Below are 14,793 nucleotides of genomic sequence, written 5' to 3'. Positions count from 1 at the left end.
TTTTGTAGTTAAAATAAAATCCCTGAAATTAATTTTAAGTGTTATTTTTATTAAAAATGCTTACTGAAAACTGTGTTTTCAGACATATTGGGAGTTTCATTCCCAACCAAAGGTAAGGAGTCCACAAGGAAAAGAATATAATCTTAAAATACTTGACACCTTTACAGTGAATACTGGTAAGAAACGGATACAAACTAAAAGTAATATTAAAATAACTGTAATTAACATGTATCTGCCATATACTTGAGTACAAAAGCATGCCATGAATGATAATCCTAACTCCTGTGATACTTAAAAATTGCTTCTCCTAAGTCAACATATAAACTTCACAAAATTATTTTTTCTTCAATGGATATTATCTTTACCACCAAAATGATGCCAAATTATGTAAAGTGTGAAGTTACCTTTGGGGCAGAAAAGTATATATTACTGAATATAATCAAAATAATGTTTATGATACATTACCACTGCTCCATTATCTGGCATCATTGGAGTTCCCATATTTGCAGCTCCTTCTGGTCCCATGGCAGGACCAGGACCCATTGGTGGGCCAGGTATAGTTCCTCTGTTGTTCATATTCATACCCATCATTGGAGGAGGACCTTGGTTACCAGCAGGTGCTGGGCTAAATGCATCTACGCAAAACAATCTATACTTAGAGCTGTCCTATCTTAGTTTAGTAAACATTAAAAATTTAACAATACTTATGCAAACTATATAGCAAGACGATCATCAAATCACTTTCCTTGAGAATGGGACACTCAATTATCTATTCTATGATATGTACCTCTAGATTACCTACACTACAGAATATTCATCCCAAAATCAAAGGTACATAAAACAAATGAGACAACTACCAATTATTTTAGGATATTTGAGACTGTCAAAACTTTAAAGTTTTTTTAAAAATGATTATTACTTGCTATAGCCTGCTTTTTAACCAACTACTCTCATACAATGGTAACTATACCAGCTTCAATTAACAGGAAAGGATTAGCACTTAGGAAACTATAAATATATATAAAAAGTTCATTAAAACTAAACTCTTGACTTTAATATAAGTTACTGAACATAACCCCAGAAGTACAGGAGGTACTATTTTTTAACTTTATGTAGAAAGAGGCAATATAAGCAAAAGAACTGAAAAGGCTTGTCATGATGAAGCTTATTTTTTAAAAGCAAATAGATAAAATATTAATAAAGCTATTTGAATTTTTTGACATGCTAATAAAATTCTGGAAATGGAGACAATCAGATATACTTCATATTTTTCCATCAAAAAGATATCCACCTGGCCTCATGTTCATTGCAATAGTATTTGAGCTGAAATACTATATTTATAATGGATTCAACCACAACATTTTTCAGTTTTCTTTGAATTTATTTTTAAAATATTCATACTTTTTTGCATTAAAAATCTGTAACAAAGCCTAGCTCTAACTTAAGAATTTTCTTCTAGTATTTCATTCTATAGGTCAATTTTATGACTCAGAACTCAATTTCTCAAAACACATAACAACAGAAAATGACAATCTAGAACCCTACACAGTATCTAATGCAGCTGAACTCTACATATGACTGAGCCCAGGAAGCAGGTGAGAGTTGAGAAAGTCTCACCACCCCCCCGACCAGTCCCTAGCAGTAAGACTACCACTCTTTCTCAAGAACCTAGCCACATCATGGGAAGAAATTATTTCCTTAATCCCAAAATGTTCTTGCTGAAAATTTTAACATTTTAACTATCCAAGAATATTTCTATTCCCTTAGCATAGCTATAAATAAAAATCTTTACTAGAATTCCACGACATGTCCCACATGGAAATGAGAAAGAATGAAGACACTATCTATAAGTAATCTTAACTTTCCCTAAAAAGAACAGATCAAGGATTAGGTTTTTCTTCTTTTTTAATAAAACAATTGTTACATTTAACTTGTAAGATTCAAATATACCTATATAACTATGGGAATAATAAAATAAAAAATAAACATTTCCAACTATCAGTAATTAGTCTTATTTCTAGTAATAAAGTTTTCTATCACATAATTATAATTAAACTAAACTTAAATATCTAAGAAATGTAAATTATCTGGTCCCCTGAAAAGTAGTTTTAAAATCTATGTTTTGCTTGGTAGATACACTGGTGATACATCAGAAAAACTACTGCCACAGTCTATCAGTGTAACTTGATAGGACATGACAATTTACTGACTGAACAGCAATATTCAACTACATGATAATGATTCATAACTCCAATAAACCATTAACAAAGTCAGACTGAATAAAATGTATATAGGAGAAAATTAAATGGACTGGACTGAAGGGGAGTTGAGGAAGTTGTCAATTGTAATATGGTTCTCTGGTGAGGTAAAATGCCACAAGAAATTTTAATTCTCTTAAATTCCTAACTAAATAAGGTATCTAAAAGTATACTCTCCATTTGCTTCTGATAAAGTTGCTAACCAAAACAGAATGTTTTCAAGATCTCTGCAACATCAGAAACACTTCATTTGTTTCTGATGTTTATGACAATCTAATAATTACAATGGCATTTCAAAGTACCTACAATCCATAACCTCACACTTACAACCCTTAAAACCACGTGGATATCATACACCATTCTACAATTTACTTTGGAAAGACATAAAATTGAACTACTTATACATGACTGCATATTCAACTGTGCCTCTAGAAGTTATGTATTTCTTAGAACTGTGGCTATAAATCTTATGTATTTTTTGTTCGCTAATTAATTCATGTATCCATTGTAACTAACTTGACAACTAAGATCTTTATAGGTAAGGATCATGTATCATGCTTCCATTATATACCAGAGATGCTCAGTAACTTCTTACTGATAATGAGAAAAATGACCAAATAAACAGCAATAACAATTTTAGATGATCTGATTGGAAAGAGGGGAAAAAAAAAAAAAAGCATGAGAAATGGGGGGGTTGATCGCAGAAAATGTTCATTCCACATACTAGATGCTTTAAGATTTTTTTATTCCATACACTATATACCCTAAGTACAATCCATATTTATGCATATTAGAATGCCCCAGTAATGTAATCTTTCCAACACTATGTACATTTTGAGTTATGTGAAGATTTTAATTTTGTGACAGCCTCTGTGGGACAATATGAAATGAATGTATAAAAAATACTTGAAAAGTTTACCTAATTTTTAAGTGTGTAACATTTCAAATTTACTCTTTCCCTCAACAGTAGAGAAGCTAAAGTAAGCACTTTCTTAAAACCTTTACATCAACTCTAAAGATATGCATTAGCCTAAATGTAGAAGATATCTCATTTCCTTGACATGTCAAAGATGCCTCCAAACAGTGCGCTTCAGTGCACAATATGGTAGGTTAGGGCAAAATAAGCTAAACATTCAGTATAATGAATAAAAGTAATTCCACTTACACAAACAGTTACCTTACCAATAGAAATTTTAAAACTACTCTCAAGAACTTTAAAACCACTGCAAACTCAGAAACTACCAAATTTCTAAGGTAAAGAGCCAATCTGAAAGCATGAAATTTGATTTTTTGAAAATGCTACAACATAGCTGCATCACACCATGCAATGACTGACTGAATAAGTTTCAAGTTATATCAAAACCTGGTTACAGGTTTCTTTCATTAACTCTGTTAAAACATGATATACCTTTTAGCCTTCAATGAAACAAAATTCTTCCTAGACATGTTATTTTTAATACACTTGTATTTTTTTCAACTTAATAAATATAAGAGATTTCACCATTACAAATGTTGGTTCCAAATTTTTGTTTGTTACTGATATGTAGATACCACAAACAGCATGTACAATTCCCCAAAGAATTACAAGTTACAGAAGGCTTTTGCTTCAAATCCCTACCTCCCATGTTTATTGCTCCACGGGGACCCATATCACCCATTCTCATTTCCTGTTCTCTCTGTAAGTAAGCATAGTTGTCACAGTCAACCTATCGATCTTATGACTTTACATTTCCCATCTAAAATCAAAAAGAAAAGAATAAATTGGGACATCACTTTCCATTAAAAGAAATTCAAATTTTCCGACATCACTTACTTAATACAAACACTGAAAAGAAACTTCAGTCTCCCAGGTCTGATATGTATCACAGTGCTTAGAGCACTCCGTTTATACTACTAGATTATTAATGTGTCAGATTACACAAAATCTACTGCAGAATGTTTTTAATGTTTTTATTTCAATAAGATCAGACACATGCCTAGATTCCCCCCAAAAAAGAAAAATATAGTATTAATAACCACGAGGACCAATTATATTTTCTTCCCATGACACTAAAGTCTTAAAACAAAAATGACAATTACCCTTTTTATATTCAAATGTATTCAAACATCCAACACAAACACCTGTGGGGCACTAAGCTAAAAATAAAGTGATAGACAATTCTCCTTGTTAATACACCTTTTCATTTTTATTCCAATAGTTGAGCACTGTTTCACCCAAGACCTAAAGATATGCCATGAAAGTCTCCACAACGCACAATTATTAAAAATTCAACGTAACACTGCTTCATTTATTTGAACAAGGGTTTTACTTGGAAATCTAAATAGAAGTGTTATTACACAGTCAGCAAGTTCTGAAACAAAATGCTCTTGAGGTTAACTGTGATATAAAAGGTCATGCAAATAACAAACATAAATTTCCGTAAAATTCAACTACTTCTAAAAACTCATTTTTTACAGTTATATAAAATTAACTTCAATGAAATCTCTAGATGAAATTACTCAACATACTGTAATTCAAATTTGTACTCTTATTTAATGATCTTTTCCATTATCAGACCAGTGTGTTAAATGCAGCAATAATAAAACACACGGAGACAAAAGTAGCAATGTCGAAATCTTAAAGCAAAATTTTCCCCTTAAAACAATTTTATTAAAATGTGCTTAAAAAAAAAAAAAAAAAAAAAAAAAAAAATAAAATGTGCTTAAAATTCCACTTAGCAATACAAAATACTAGTGAAAATCACCTATAAAAGCTAGAAATAAAGGAAAGAAAAGCCTATGGTAGATAAAAGCCACTAAGCAGCTATGAACGGCCTGTACCTAACATAATGGACAGGTCTTAAAATGTAACCTTTAATGAAGCTATGGTTAAAGAAACGTCACTTACATAATAACATCACTTACATCATAACATCATGAAGAAATGTTTGTCACATTATTTAGAAAAAGTAAATCCCAAATATTTCTCAAAGCTATTTTTTTTTAACTTTCCTAAAACTAAATTTGTCTCTTCTAATAAAATGTTTGGCTAGTGATTCGGTACTAGTGACTAGCAGAATAGCTAGACTATTTATTTCACAGAACGCATTTCTGATGAAGTCATTTGGAAAATACTATGTTATGATCACACTTAGCACTATCATCAATAAATCAAGCCAAGTTGTCATTTCCTCATCACCCAAAACCAGATAAAATGTAGACTGCTTTGGCATATCCAAAATCTTCCAGGTATTATTTATAGCAGATACTTGTTATTCCATTTCAACACCACAAATACATGGATTTTTTGATCATGACATCTTTTGGGAACAAAGGTTTAATTTTTATTTTTACTTTTGTATTTTCCTTAACCATGAAAGATGAGGAATGCAGTATCTAACCACTAACAGGGTAATTATGATAGTCTTACTGTCTGAGACTTCAATTTTCAAATCCTCCTTATATATTCTGACATCCTAACTGGATGCCTATGATTCAGTGGTGGGACCAATGAGATAGACAACTTTTGTATTATGTACTTATAATTTCATCGTACTGTATCTCACTTTCCAAAATCACGTTTAGCTTTATTATTCACAAAGTTCAGTACTTTTTAAAAAAAAAATCATACCTGAATTATTCTATTATTCCATTTTGTTCATTGAGATTTCTGAAGAGATTAATATACCAAAGACATTTATGAATTTTTAAAAGCTTTTATTTATTTATTAAGTAATCTGGGATCCCTGGGTGGCGCAGCGGTTTGGCGCCTGCCTTTGGCCCAGGGCGCGATTCTGGAGACCCAGGATCGAATCCCACATCGGGCTCCCAGTGCATGGAGCCTGCTTCTCCCTCTGCCTATGTCTCTGCCCCTCTCTCTCTCTCTGTGACTATCATAAATAAATAAAAATTAAAAAAAATATATTTATTAAGTAATCTCTAACACCCAACATGGGGCTCTAACTCATGAGCCCAAGATCAAGAGTCATATGCTCTAAGGACTGAGCCAGCCAGGCGCCCCAAGATTCTTGTTTTTTTAAGTCAACTTTTCAACAGTGGCCGTATCATTCTTTTTCTGATGCTCTACTAGAACCTGGTTCCAGGGGCTTGGTCAGTCAGAAGAGCATGTGATTCTTGATCTCAGGTTGTGAGTTCAAACCCCACAATGTATATAGAGATTACTTAAAAATAAAAAATCTTAAAAAAAAAAAAAAACCTGGTTTTCCAGTTCCAAATACCTTTCTTTAAATGAGATAATCAGAATATCTAACAAAATCCATGCTAATGCAGCTATCACTATGCTAAAATACCTATGGATAAAATACAACATTTTTCACTAAATATACACTCAATTTATTTAGTACTATTGATGTTTCCTTAAAGAAAATTACTGAGTACTATTTTGTACAGCTTCACACATGAAGAAAAAGACATGGCTTTATTAGATATATCATTTTTTAACTACTTTAGAAGGAGCAAAAGAAGTTTTCAACTTCCTAGTCATGTCCTAAGATTACCGTTATTTTCTAAAAATACACTGCTACATACTTCTAGTAAAATGCAAGGATCAGAGATTACATTTAAGGGTAGTGTTAGCAATGAAAATTAAGACTACTTCTCATTGTAACTTGATTTATCAAATATCAGTAAGGACAAACACTTGGAAGTTCACCATTAACTGTGTACCTACCCAAAAAGCAATACACAAGACCCTCACTTCTATGAATTCTAATATTTGAAACTACAACTGGTATATAATATACATGTTATTTTTGGAATATAAATTTTAATGCTTTATTACCTTACCAAAAATTAGAGTTGTGGTTTGACATGAAACAACTTCCACATATATAAAATCTCAAATGACTACACTGTGATAAGATAATAAAGCTATGATTAAAACTTGGTTTAATTAATTAACTCTTCATAGCAACCCTATAAAGTAGGTTTACTGTTACCCTATTTTAGAGATCATAAAACTGAGGTACAGCACTGTTAAATAACTTACTCAAGGCCGAAATGACCTATAAAATTCTGCCAAAACAGAGTTCATAAAGTTGCTACCTTCACAAAGCACCCTAATTTTTTCAAGGATTCCAACAAAGCCTAACAAAAGGCAATGTTTTAAATTATTCTTACTATATTCATAAGAAGCTGTACCTTTCCATTAAAAGAATTATAAATATGTATTCCTGAGCTCGTCGCTGAAGTATCCTTGAACTTAGAGCTGACCAAAAAACCAAGCAAAGTATGACTGATTTCTAAAAACACATATCAAAGCAGCATCCCGTTAAAACAGATCTCAGAGTGTGCTTGATGGAGTACGGTCTTCAAGACCCTTCCAAGAAATACACAAATTTAAAACTGTCTCATGTCTTACTAAACATTAGGACACCATTATAAAACTATGATCTAAGTGGGCTTTTCAGACTATCAACATTTGTAGAGATGGTGCACAAGAAAATGGAGCAAAAATCTAGGTATTTTAGCACAATTCAAAACTAGTAACTAGCCTTTTTTTACTTTTACTAGTAACTATCATATTCTTCACATAACAACTGCAGTTTTGGTTTTCTGGGTGTTTTTTTAAGAAGATAAAAGAGAGGGGAACTCTGGGTAGCTCAGTCATTTAGCACGTGCCATTGGCTCAGGGCGTGATCCTGGAGTCCCAGGATTGAGTCCCACATTGGGCTCCCTGCATGGAGCCTGCTTCTCCCTCTGCCTGTGTCTCTGCCTCTCTCTCTCATGACTAAATAAATAAAATCTTAAAAAAAAAAAAAAAGAGGAGGAGGAAGTAGAAGAAGAAGGAAGGAAGGAAGGAAGGAAGGAAGGAAGGAAGGAAGGAAGGGAGGGAGGGAGGGAGGGAGGGAGGGAGGGAGGGAGGGAGGGAGGGAGGGAGGGAGGGAGGGAGGGAGGGAACAGCAGGCAGGACAGTAGAGAGGTTGTCTGCCCAAACTACTGCAGTTTTAACATTTCAACTGGAATATGTAGATGACTACGTAGAGGAAGCAGTTATTTTCATTGAATCGCTACATGTCTTTTTAACAATCTATGCAACAAAACAGGATATTCACATAAAGCACTTCTGCTGCATTCTGAAATACGGTGGTTCTTCAAGAAAAACCATCCTTATGAACCGGCTGCAAACTGAGCAGGATGGCATCTTACAAACTATGATTAGTGACTGGCTTGTGTACAAGTATCCCTTGTTCTTCAAAAAAGTATGCAGTATGCCACTTAGCTTTTATGAAATACCTACATTTGTAGTACCTGTTTTTGCTAACCAAAAAACATCCAAAGCGGATTTTGAAAAAAAGCAAAAAATGAATATAAAGTTGTGTGGTTTCAAGCAAGCAATTTTAGAGGTACCACAAACCTAGAGCAGCCAGAGTACTACCACCATGCCCTTCCCTGGGAACTATACTTGGCAACTCTGCATCAAGCTGCCAGAACTTTGAATTACATGTAAACATCTGTGCTTTAAATCTGGACTTATTCTGTGCATCAGTTAGCAAGATGTGTCCAAAGGTATCAGAGAAGCCTAAAGAGGTTATCTTTTGGGTCTGGAAACTCCCAAAATATTTTTCATCCAAATATTAATGGTAATTGCTTTTTCATTGTATATGACATTCTGGCTTACAAAAGGTATCACAGGAACATTCTACTTTGGGATAGCATTGGGAGACGCTTTCTGACAAGAAAGTGGTTGATACTAAGAAAGATGATTTGTTTTTAATTTTATGTAATAATAAAGTGCATTAAAATTTGAAAGATTTGGGCAGCCCAGGTGGCTCAGTGGTTTAGTGCCGCCTTCAGTCCAGGGTGTGATCCTGGAGACCCAGGATCAATCCCATGTCTGGGTCCCTGCATGGAGCCTGCTCCTCCCTCTGCCTATGTCTCTGCCTCTCTCTCTCTCTCTCTCTCTCTCTATGAATAAATAAAATATTAAAAAAAATTTTTGGAAAGATTTGTTTTTAATTTTATGTAATAATAAAGTGCATTAAAATTTGAAAGATGTGCATAACTCAATGGAGCAGTATTTTTCTAATGTCATAAAATTACACATGGGTAAAAAATCCATTTGAAGTTAAAAGGCAGCTCAATGAATTGTAATGCAATGAAAACCACTGCTTGTCCAAGTTTTACCGCAGTATTAAACAAAAACATCCACAATTATCTAAAAAGGTTAAAATATACTCATCTCCATTTACCAATTACTTATCTAAGTGAAGCCAGATTTTCTTCATGCACTTAAACCAAAAAAGCATTCTGCAAAGAGATGGAATGCAAAGGCAAAAATGAGAAGCCAGCCATTTTCTATAAAGCCAAACATTAAACTAATTTACAAAACAATAAAACATTACCACTCTTACCACTAAAGTAGAACATAAAAGAGACCTGCAAAAATGTAAAATAAGGCCACTCTTCCCACTACAACTCATCTTCTTTCAAGTTTTTCTTTTATTTTCTAATATGGTAAACAATGACATAACCTAAACAAAAGCTCTTATGGGTCTTCAAAAATTTTGACTAGTGTAAAAAAATTTCAAAACCAAAAAGTTTAAGAATCACTTTTTTTGTTCTAGTCCGTATTCGTTCATGAAAATATAAGTAGAAAATTTGCACTAATGTAAAGGAACTAAATCAGTGCAAAACCTAATGTTATTTTATGTAGAATAGGATCTTTTCCCTTTAATCCTTCATACTCAAGATATCAACCTATAAATTTAAAGATACTAAAGTTTCTTTTTTTAAAGATAACCAAATTTAAAGGATTAACACGGTACAAAGATAAGGCTAAAATAAGGTATAATACGAATGCCTGAGATTTAGAAAACCGTGAACTACATAATGATTTAAAATTATCAACTCAAACATTTTGTAATCAATAATAAAGATATATTCATCAAACACTAGTTAATCTAAATCCTTGTCTGAATGAATGCAGTCTTAATGACCACGATCATTATTCTTTACTTTGTAAAGATCTTTCACATCATTTCTGAAGAAGCCTCAAAGGGATTGTCAAGGGATCACCATGTTATCATTTAGGCTCAATGTCTTACTAAAGAAAATGCTAAAATTCCTGATGTAAAAATACTGACACAGAACATTTAAATCTACTAAAGAAAATAAAATTCTAGAGAAATGTCTTTAGTTCTGGGAAGTGACAAGATTCAACCGTTTTATCATTAAATATTCCTAAAATAAATTATCTATAGTACTAGGAATTTTACATAAAAGAATATTAAGATTATTAGATAGCTAGTCAAACTTTCAAGAAATTAAACTATCAGCAGCTGAAATACTAACAAACAACATATCTAGAAGTAAAAAATGGCCAAAAAAATCAATTACATGAAATATTAAGAAAATAGGTATAAAAAGATTTTTTTAAATAAATAGGCCTCCCTGCCAAGAAATTATTCACTCACTTAAAAAGTGTTACAATACGGAAGGATACATATCAACTAAGTAATCTTTTCCTAATAAAAATGAAGTAACTTTAAACTAAAAAGGGAAAGAAGACATTTTCCCACTGATATAAATAATAGCATGCAAACTTTCAAATATAATGAACAGAGAATGCCTGGAAGACTTAATGTTTTTACTTCAAATAATCAAAAACAATAATTTCCAAAACATACTACTCACTACTAGACTGTGGGTGTGGGGGGAGGTTGTAAGGAGGGGGGTGTTTTAAGCAACCTAAGATAGTATTTCAATAAATACAATCTATGATGGTTTTTACCCTCAATTTGAATACATGCATTCCATGACACCTGCACCCATGAATACTGAGAAAACGCTACTCGGTTTTATGACTGTCAAAATGAAATTTTACACCATGTATCATTAGGGAATTGCAAATTAACACAACAATGAGATACCACAACACACCAATTAGAATGGCCAAAATCCTAAACACTTATAACACGCAGTGCTGACAAGGATGTAGAGAAATAAAAATTCTCGCTTATTACTGATATAAATTATAAATGAAATAATCACTCTGGAAGACAATTTTAACAGTTTCTTACAAAACTAAAGATACTCTTTACATTCATACAACCCAGCAACTATATACTCCTTGGCATTTACACAAAGGAGTTGAACTTAGGACCACACAAAAACCTGCACATGGATGTTTATAGCAGCTTTATTCATATTTGCCAAAACTTGGAAACAACCAAGATGTCCTCCAGTATGTGAATGGATAAACAAATTGTGGTACATCCAGACAATGAAACATTACTTAGCACTAAAAATAAACGAGCTATCAAGCCATGAAAAGACACAGGGTAACTTTAAAATGCTTATTGCCAAAAAGTCAATATGAAAGGCTACATGTTATAGGATTCCAACTACATGACATTCTGGAAAAGAGAAAACTATAAAGACAGTTAAGAGCACCAGTGGTTGCTCAGGATTAGGAAGGAGAGAGGGATGAACAGGCAGAGGACAGAGGATTTTTAGGGCAGTGAAACTATCTATATAAGGATGGTACATGTCATTATACATCTGTCAAAGTCCATGGAATATCCAATACCAAGAGTGAACCCTAACATAAACTATTGTCTTTGGGTGATAAGGATGTGTCATATAGTGAAGGAGTCTGAATGTTGGGGGAAGGAGGTATATGGGAAATCTCTCTCCAGCTCAATTTTGCTATGACTCTAAAACTACTCTAAAAAATAGTTTATTAAAAATTTTTAATGTTTCTTTTTGAATAATCAATTATATATACAAATTTATACTACAAATTTTAGTCATGAAATAATAAAAATTTGTTCTACTTGTTAAATTTCAATTCAGAATAGAGGAAACAACAAATATACCTTAGCTCACTGTATTCATGAACCTCAAGACATACCTCTCAATCTAGATTCACTCAATATATTTTTAAAGCCTGTTCTGGGTACCTTTAAAAAGATTATTCTGGTGTCACTATCAAATTCCGAAATTGCTGCTTCTTAATAAATAAGGTGGTTTTCTAACTGAAGATTAATTAAATCTAAGTATTTATAATACCATCTATTCAAGAGACAAATTCATATTCAGCTGAGAGTATTTTTAATCATACACCCAAGGGACATTTTCAAAATTATCATTATCATCACCATTTTTCAATTGTCATGGAAAAATCCTGAAGAGATGCTTTTAAAAACTGAAAATGATTAGGAATATTTAGTCTACAGATTTAGTTATTTTATCCTAAACTCTTAAATCTGTCATGATGGTATCAACGACAGCACAAATACAGGTTTTTAATAGTTATCTATCAAAGCTCATATTATTACTGGTAATTGGTTTGCATTTCTTCACCCGTAACCTCTTAACCAGTACATTTCCCTATCAAAGTCAAAACAACTTTCATGACTTGCCAGACCATGGTGTGAAAGATGAAACAAAAGGACAAATATAACCCGAACAAGAAGCAATTCCAAACTGGCCCCATCAACAGAAGAAAGCAGTGGAAAAAGCAAACAAAACACACATGTTACCATGTTTAAAGAATTAAGTATGTACTTAATGGGGAATCTTTTTGTAAACAAACCTTAGTAGTACGCCAGAAGCTTTGAAGTTTTAACAAATTATATATTTTTGTAAGTAGATAATTCAAAGCAGCAAGTACAATTATAGTAATTTTAAAACTAAGTGGTAACTAAATAAAATTCAAATATTTAAAATACACAATTATATGAGAAACTACTATGATATGAGTATCAGTTGTTTAAAAGCAGAATTTTAAAAAGCAGTAATAGGCCAAATGAAGAAGTTACCTTGTGAGTAACACAGTAAATTTACAACCAGAAAACAGGATTTGAAAAGTGGTGTACAATCTACTACAGGATATCCTAAGACAAAGTATAGGCAAACTTACCCATATACTTTCAATTACTTGAAATTTTAAACAGAAATAAATGCATTTCATCAGAACATGCTCACAAACCCAAGTTCCTACCCCCTATCACTAATAGTTAGATAAGAACTACACAGAGATATTAACATTCACATTTACGTAGTCTGGTTTGGTATATATAATACTCTGACATTTCAGGAGATACTACAGAACTTCATTTCCTCAATACAAAATACAGAAGATATTAGATGGAAACTTCTAAAAGAAATTTTTTTTAATATGATCACCTTGTAGAACAATTCTTGTTTAATGGGGGCTCTAAATATTACATAAAGAAGTCATAAAACAAAATTAACAAGTTATATTTTTATGTCTTCCTAAAATCTTTTCAATTCAAATTTAATACATAAAGTCTTTATTATTTATATCACACATATCTGACATCTCAAAAAGTGTTTAAATACTTAACTTGAACACATCTATTTGCCAATCTTGACTTCCCTCTTCTCCAACCCCTCAAAAAAGGTAAACATTAGCTAAAAGATCTTACCATTCTCAATAAAGTAACATTAGAAAAACTTACCATTTCAAATGAAAAGACATGATGTATACCTACAACACAGTGGAATAATAAACCAATCATATCAGTTAAAAAAAAAAATGCAAAGTAAGTTCCAAAACAGTGCTGAGGCTACTCAATACAGTCTTGACACTATCAAGCAAAGAATCTTTCTATAAACTCTCAAAGCTCTTCAGCTGTATCTCTGTATATTTTACATAGGTACTCTGTACTTACAATTCTCTAAAATTCTCAGACATGACCCTGAGCTTGATTCACTTCTGTATCCTCTATGGTACTCAGTACTCTGTTCTGAAACAGTAAAACAGTAACCAAATTTTTTTACTAAACAGAAACCTCTAAATCTTCCCGTAAGCCTAACACTCTGATGGGATATTCAAGTGGGATCCAAATATTGAAAAGTTAGCGTGCTGAAAACCAAACATAAAAAATTGTTATTTGACTATTTTTAAAAACTTATTCTTTATTATATGATTCCATTACGAAGTCTACAAAAATGTATCAATGGTCAATCTTAATATTACCTATGTTTCAAAACTACAGATGCTTAACATGAGGCATTAGTATTCAATAAACAGCAAGGTATGGAGACCCATAAAGAACACTGAAAATCACACGACTGAGCGGCACTGATATTTGAAAAATAGGATACCACACAACTATTCAATTCTCTCAATCTGTGTCTAAGTAACTACAATATGACAAATAGAAGACTCTCCAAACTCAAGAAATTCAGAGAGCTCAATTAGCTGATGACAAAATCAGAAAATAATTAGGATGCAATGTGGTAAGTACAAAAAAGAATCATACTGAAAATGATACAGCTGAGGTTGAGTAGTCAGAGAAGGTTATGAATACACTGAGTAAACACAGACATTCTCCAGGAGGAGAAAAGAGATACAGAAATTTTTCTGGATTATAAGCCTCTCTGAAACCCTAATGGAAGGAAGATAAAAAAAAGATACTAGTCATCTAATAGAACATAGAAATAATTAAGTACAATAAAGTGTCCTCTGGTAAAGTGCGTGTAGAGTTTAAGGGAGACTCAGTAAGCATTTGGAAGACTTAAATATGAATGAAAAAACGTATTTATAATTGTAACATATGATTAG

General features: G+C 32.4%; 1 protein-coding gene across 16 annotated transcripts in view; it reads right to left on the bottom strand.

Moving 5' to 3' along the window:
* Positions 1 to 14,793, bottom strand: part of PSPC1 (paraspeckle component 1) — a 112,104-nt gene that overhangs the window by 41,476 nt on the left and 55,835 nt on the right. For 4 of the 16 annotated variants that reach the window (XM_049101093.1, XM_025462797.3, XM_049101091.1 and 1 more), the window contains exons 7-8: positions 3,877 to 3,934; positions 466 to 635 (exon numbers count right to left, since the gene is read on the bottom strand). The exons of 7 other annotated variants lie outside the window; for them this stretch is intronic. In XM_049101093.1, coding sequence (XP_048957050.1) covers positions 466 to 635; positions 3,877 to 3,934 — 228 coding nt within the window. Of the gene's footprint in view, positions 1 to 465; positions 636 to 3,876; positions 3,935 to 6,414; positions 9,507 to 13,684; positions 13,714 to 14,793 lie in introns of those variants that run through there. 5 more of the 16 variants (XM_049101098.1, XM_049101099.1, XM_049101100.1 and 2 more) reach the window with 3 other exon arrangements.

This window comes from Canis lupus, chromosome 25 (assembly GCF_003254725.2).
Source record: "Canis lupus dingo isolate Sandy chromosome 25, ASM325472v2, whole genome shotgun sequence".
Lineage (NCBI taxonomy): Eukaryota > Metazoa > Chordata > Mammalia > Carnivora > Canidae > Canis > Canis lupus.
The sequence above is the reverse complement of the archived record's forward strand: the minus strand, read 5'-3'. Positions and strand labels throughout refer to the sequence as shown.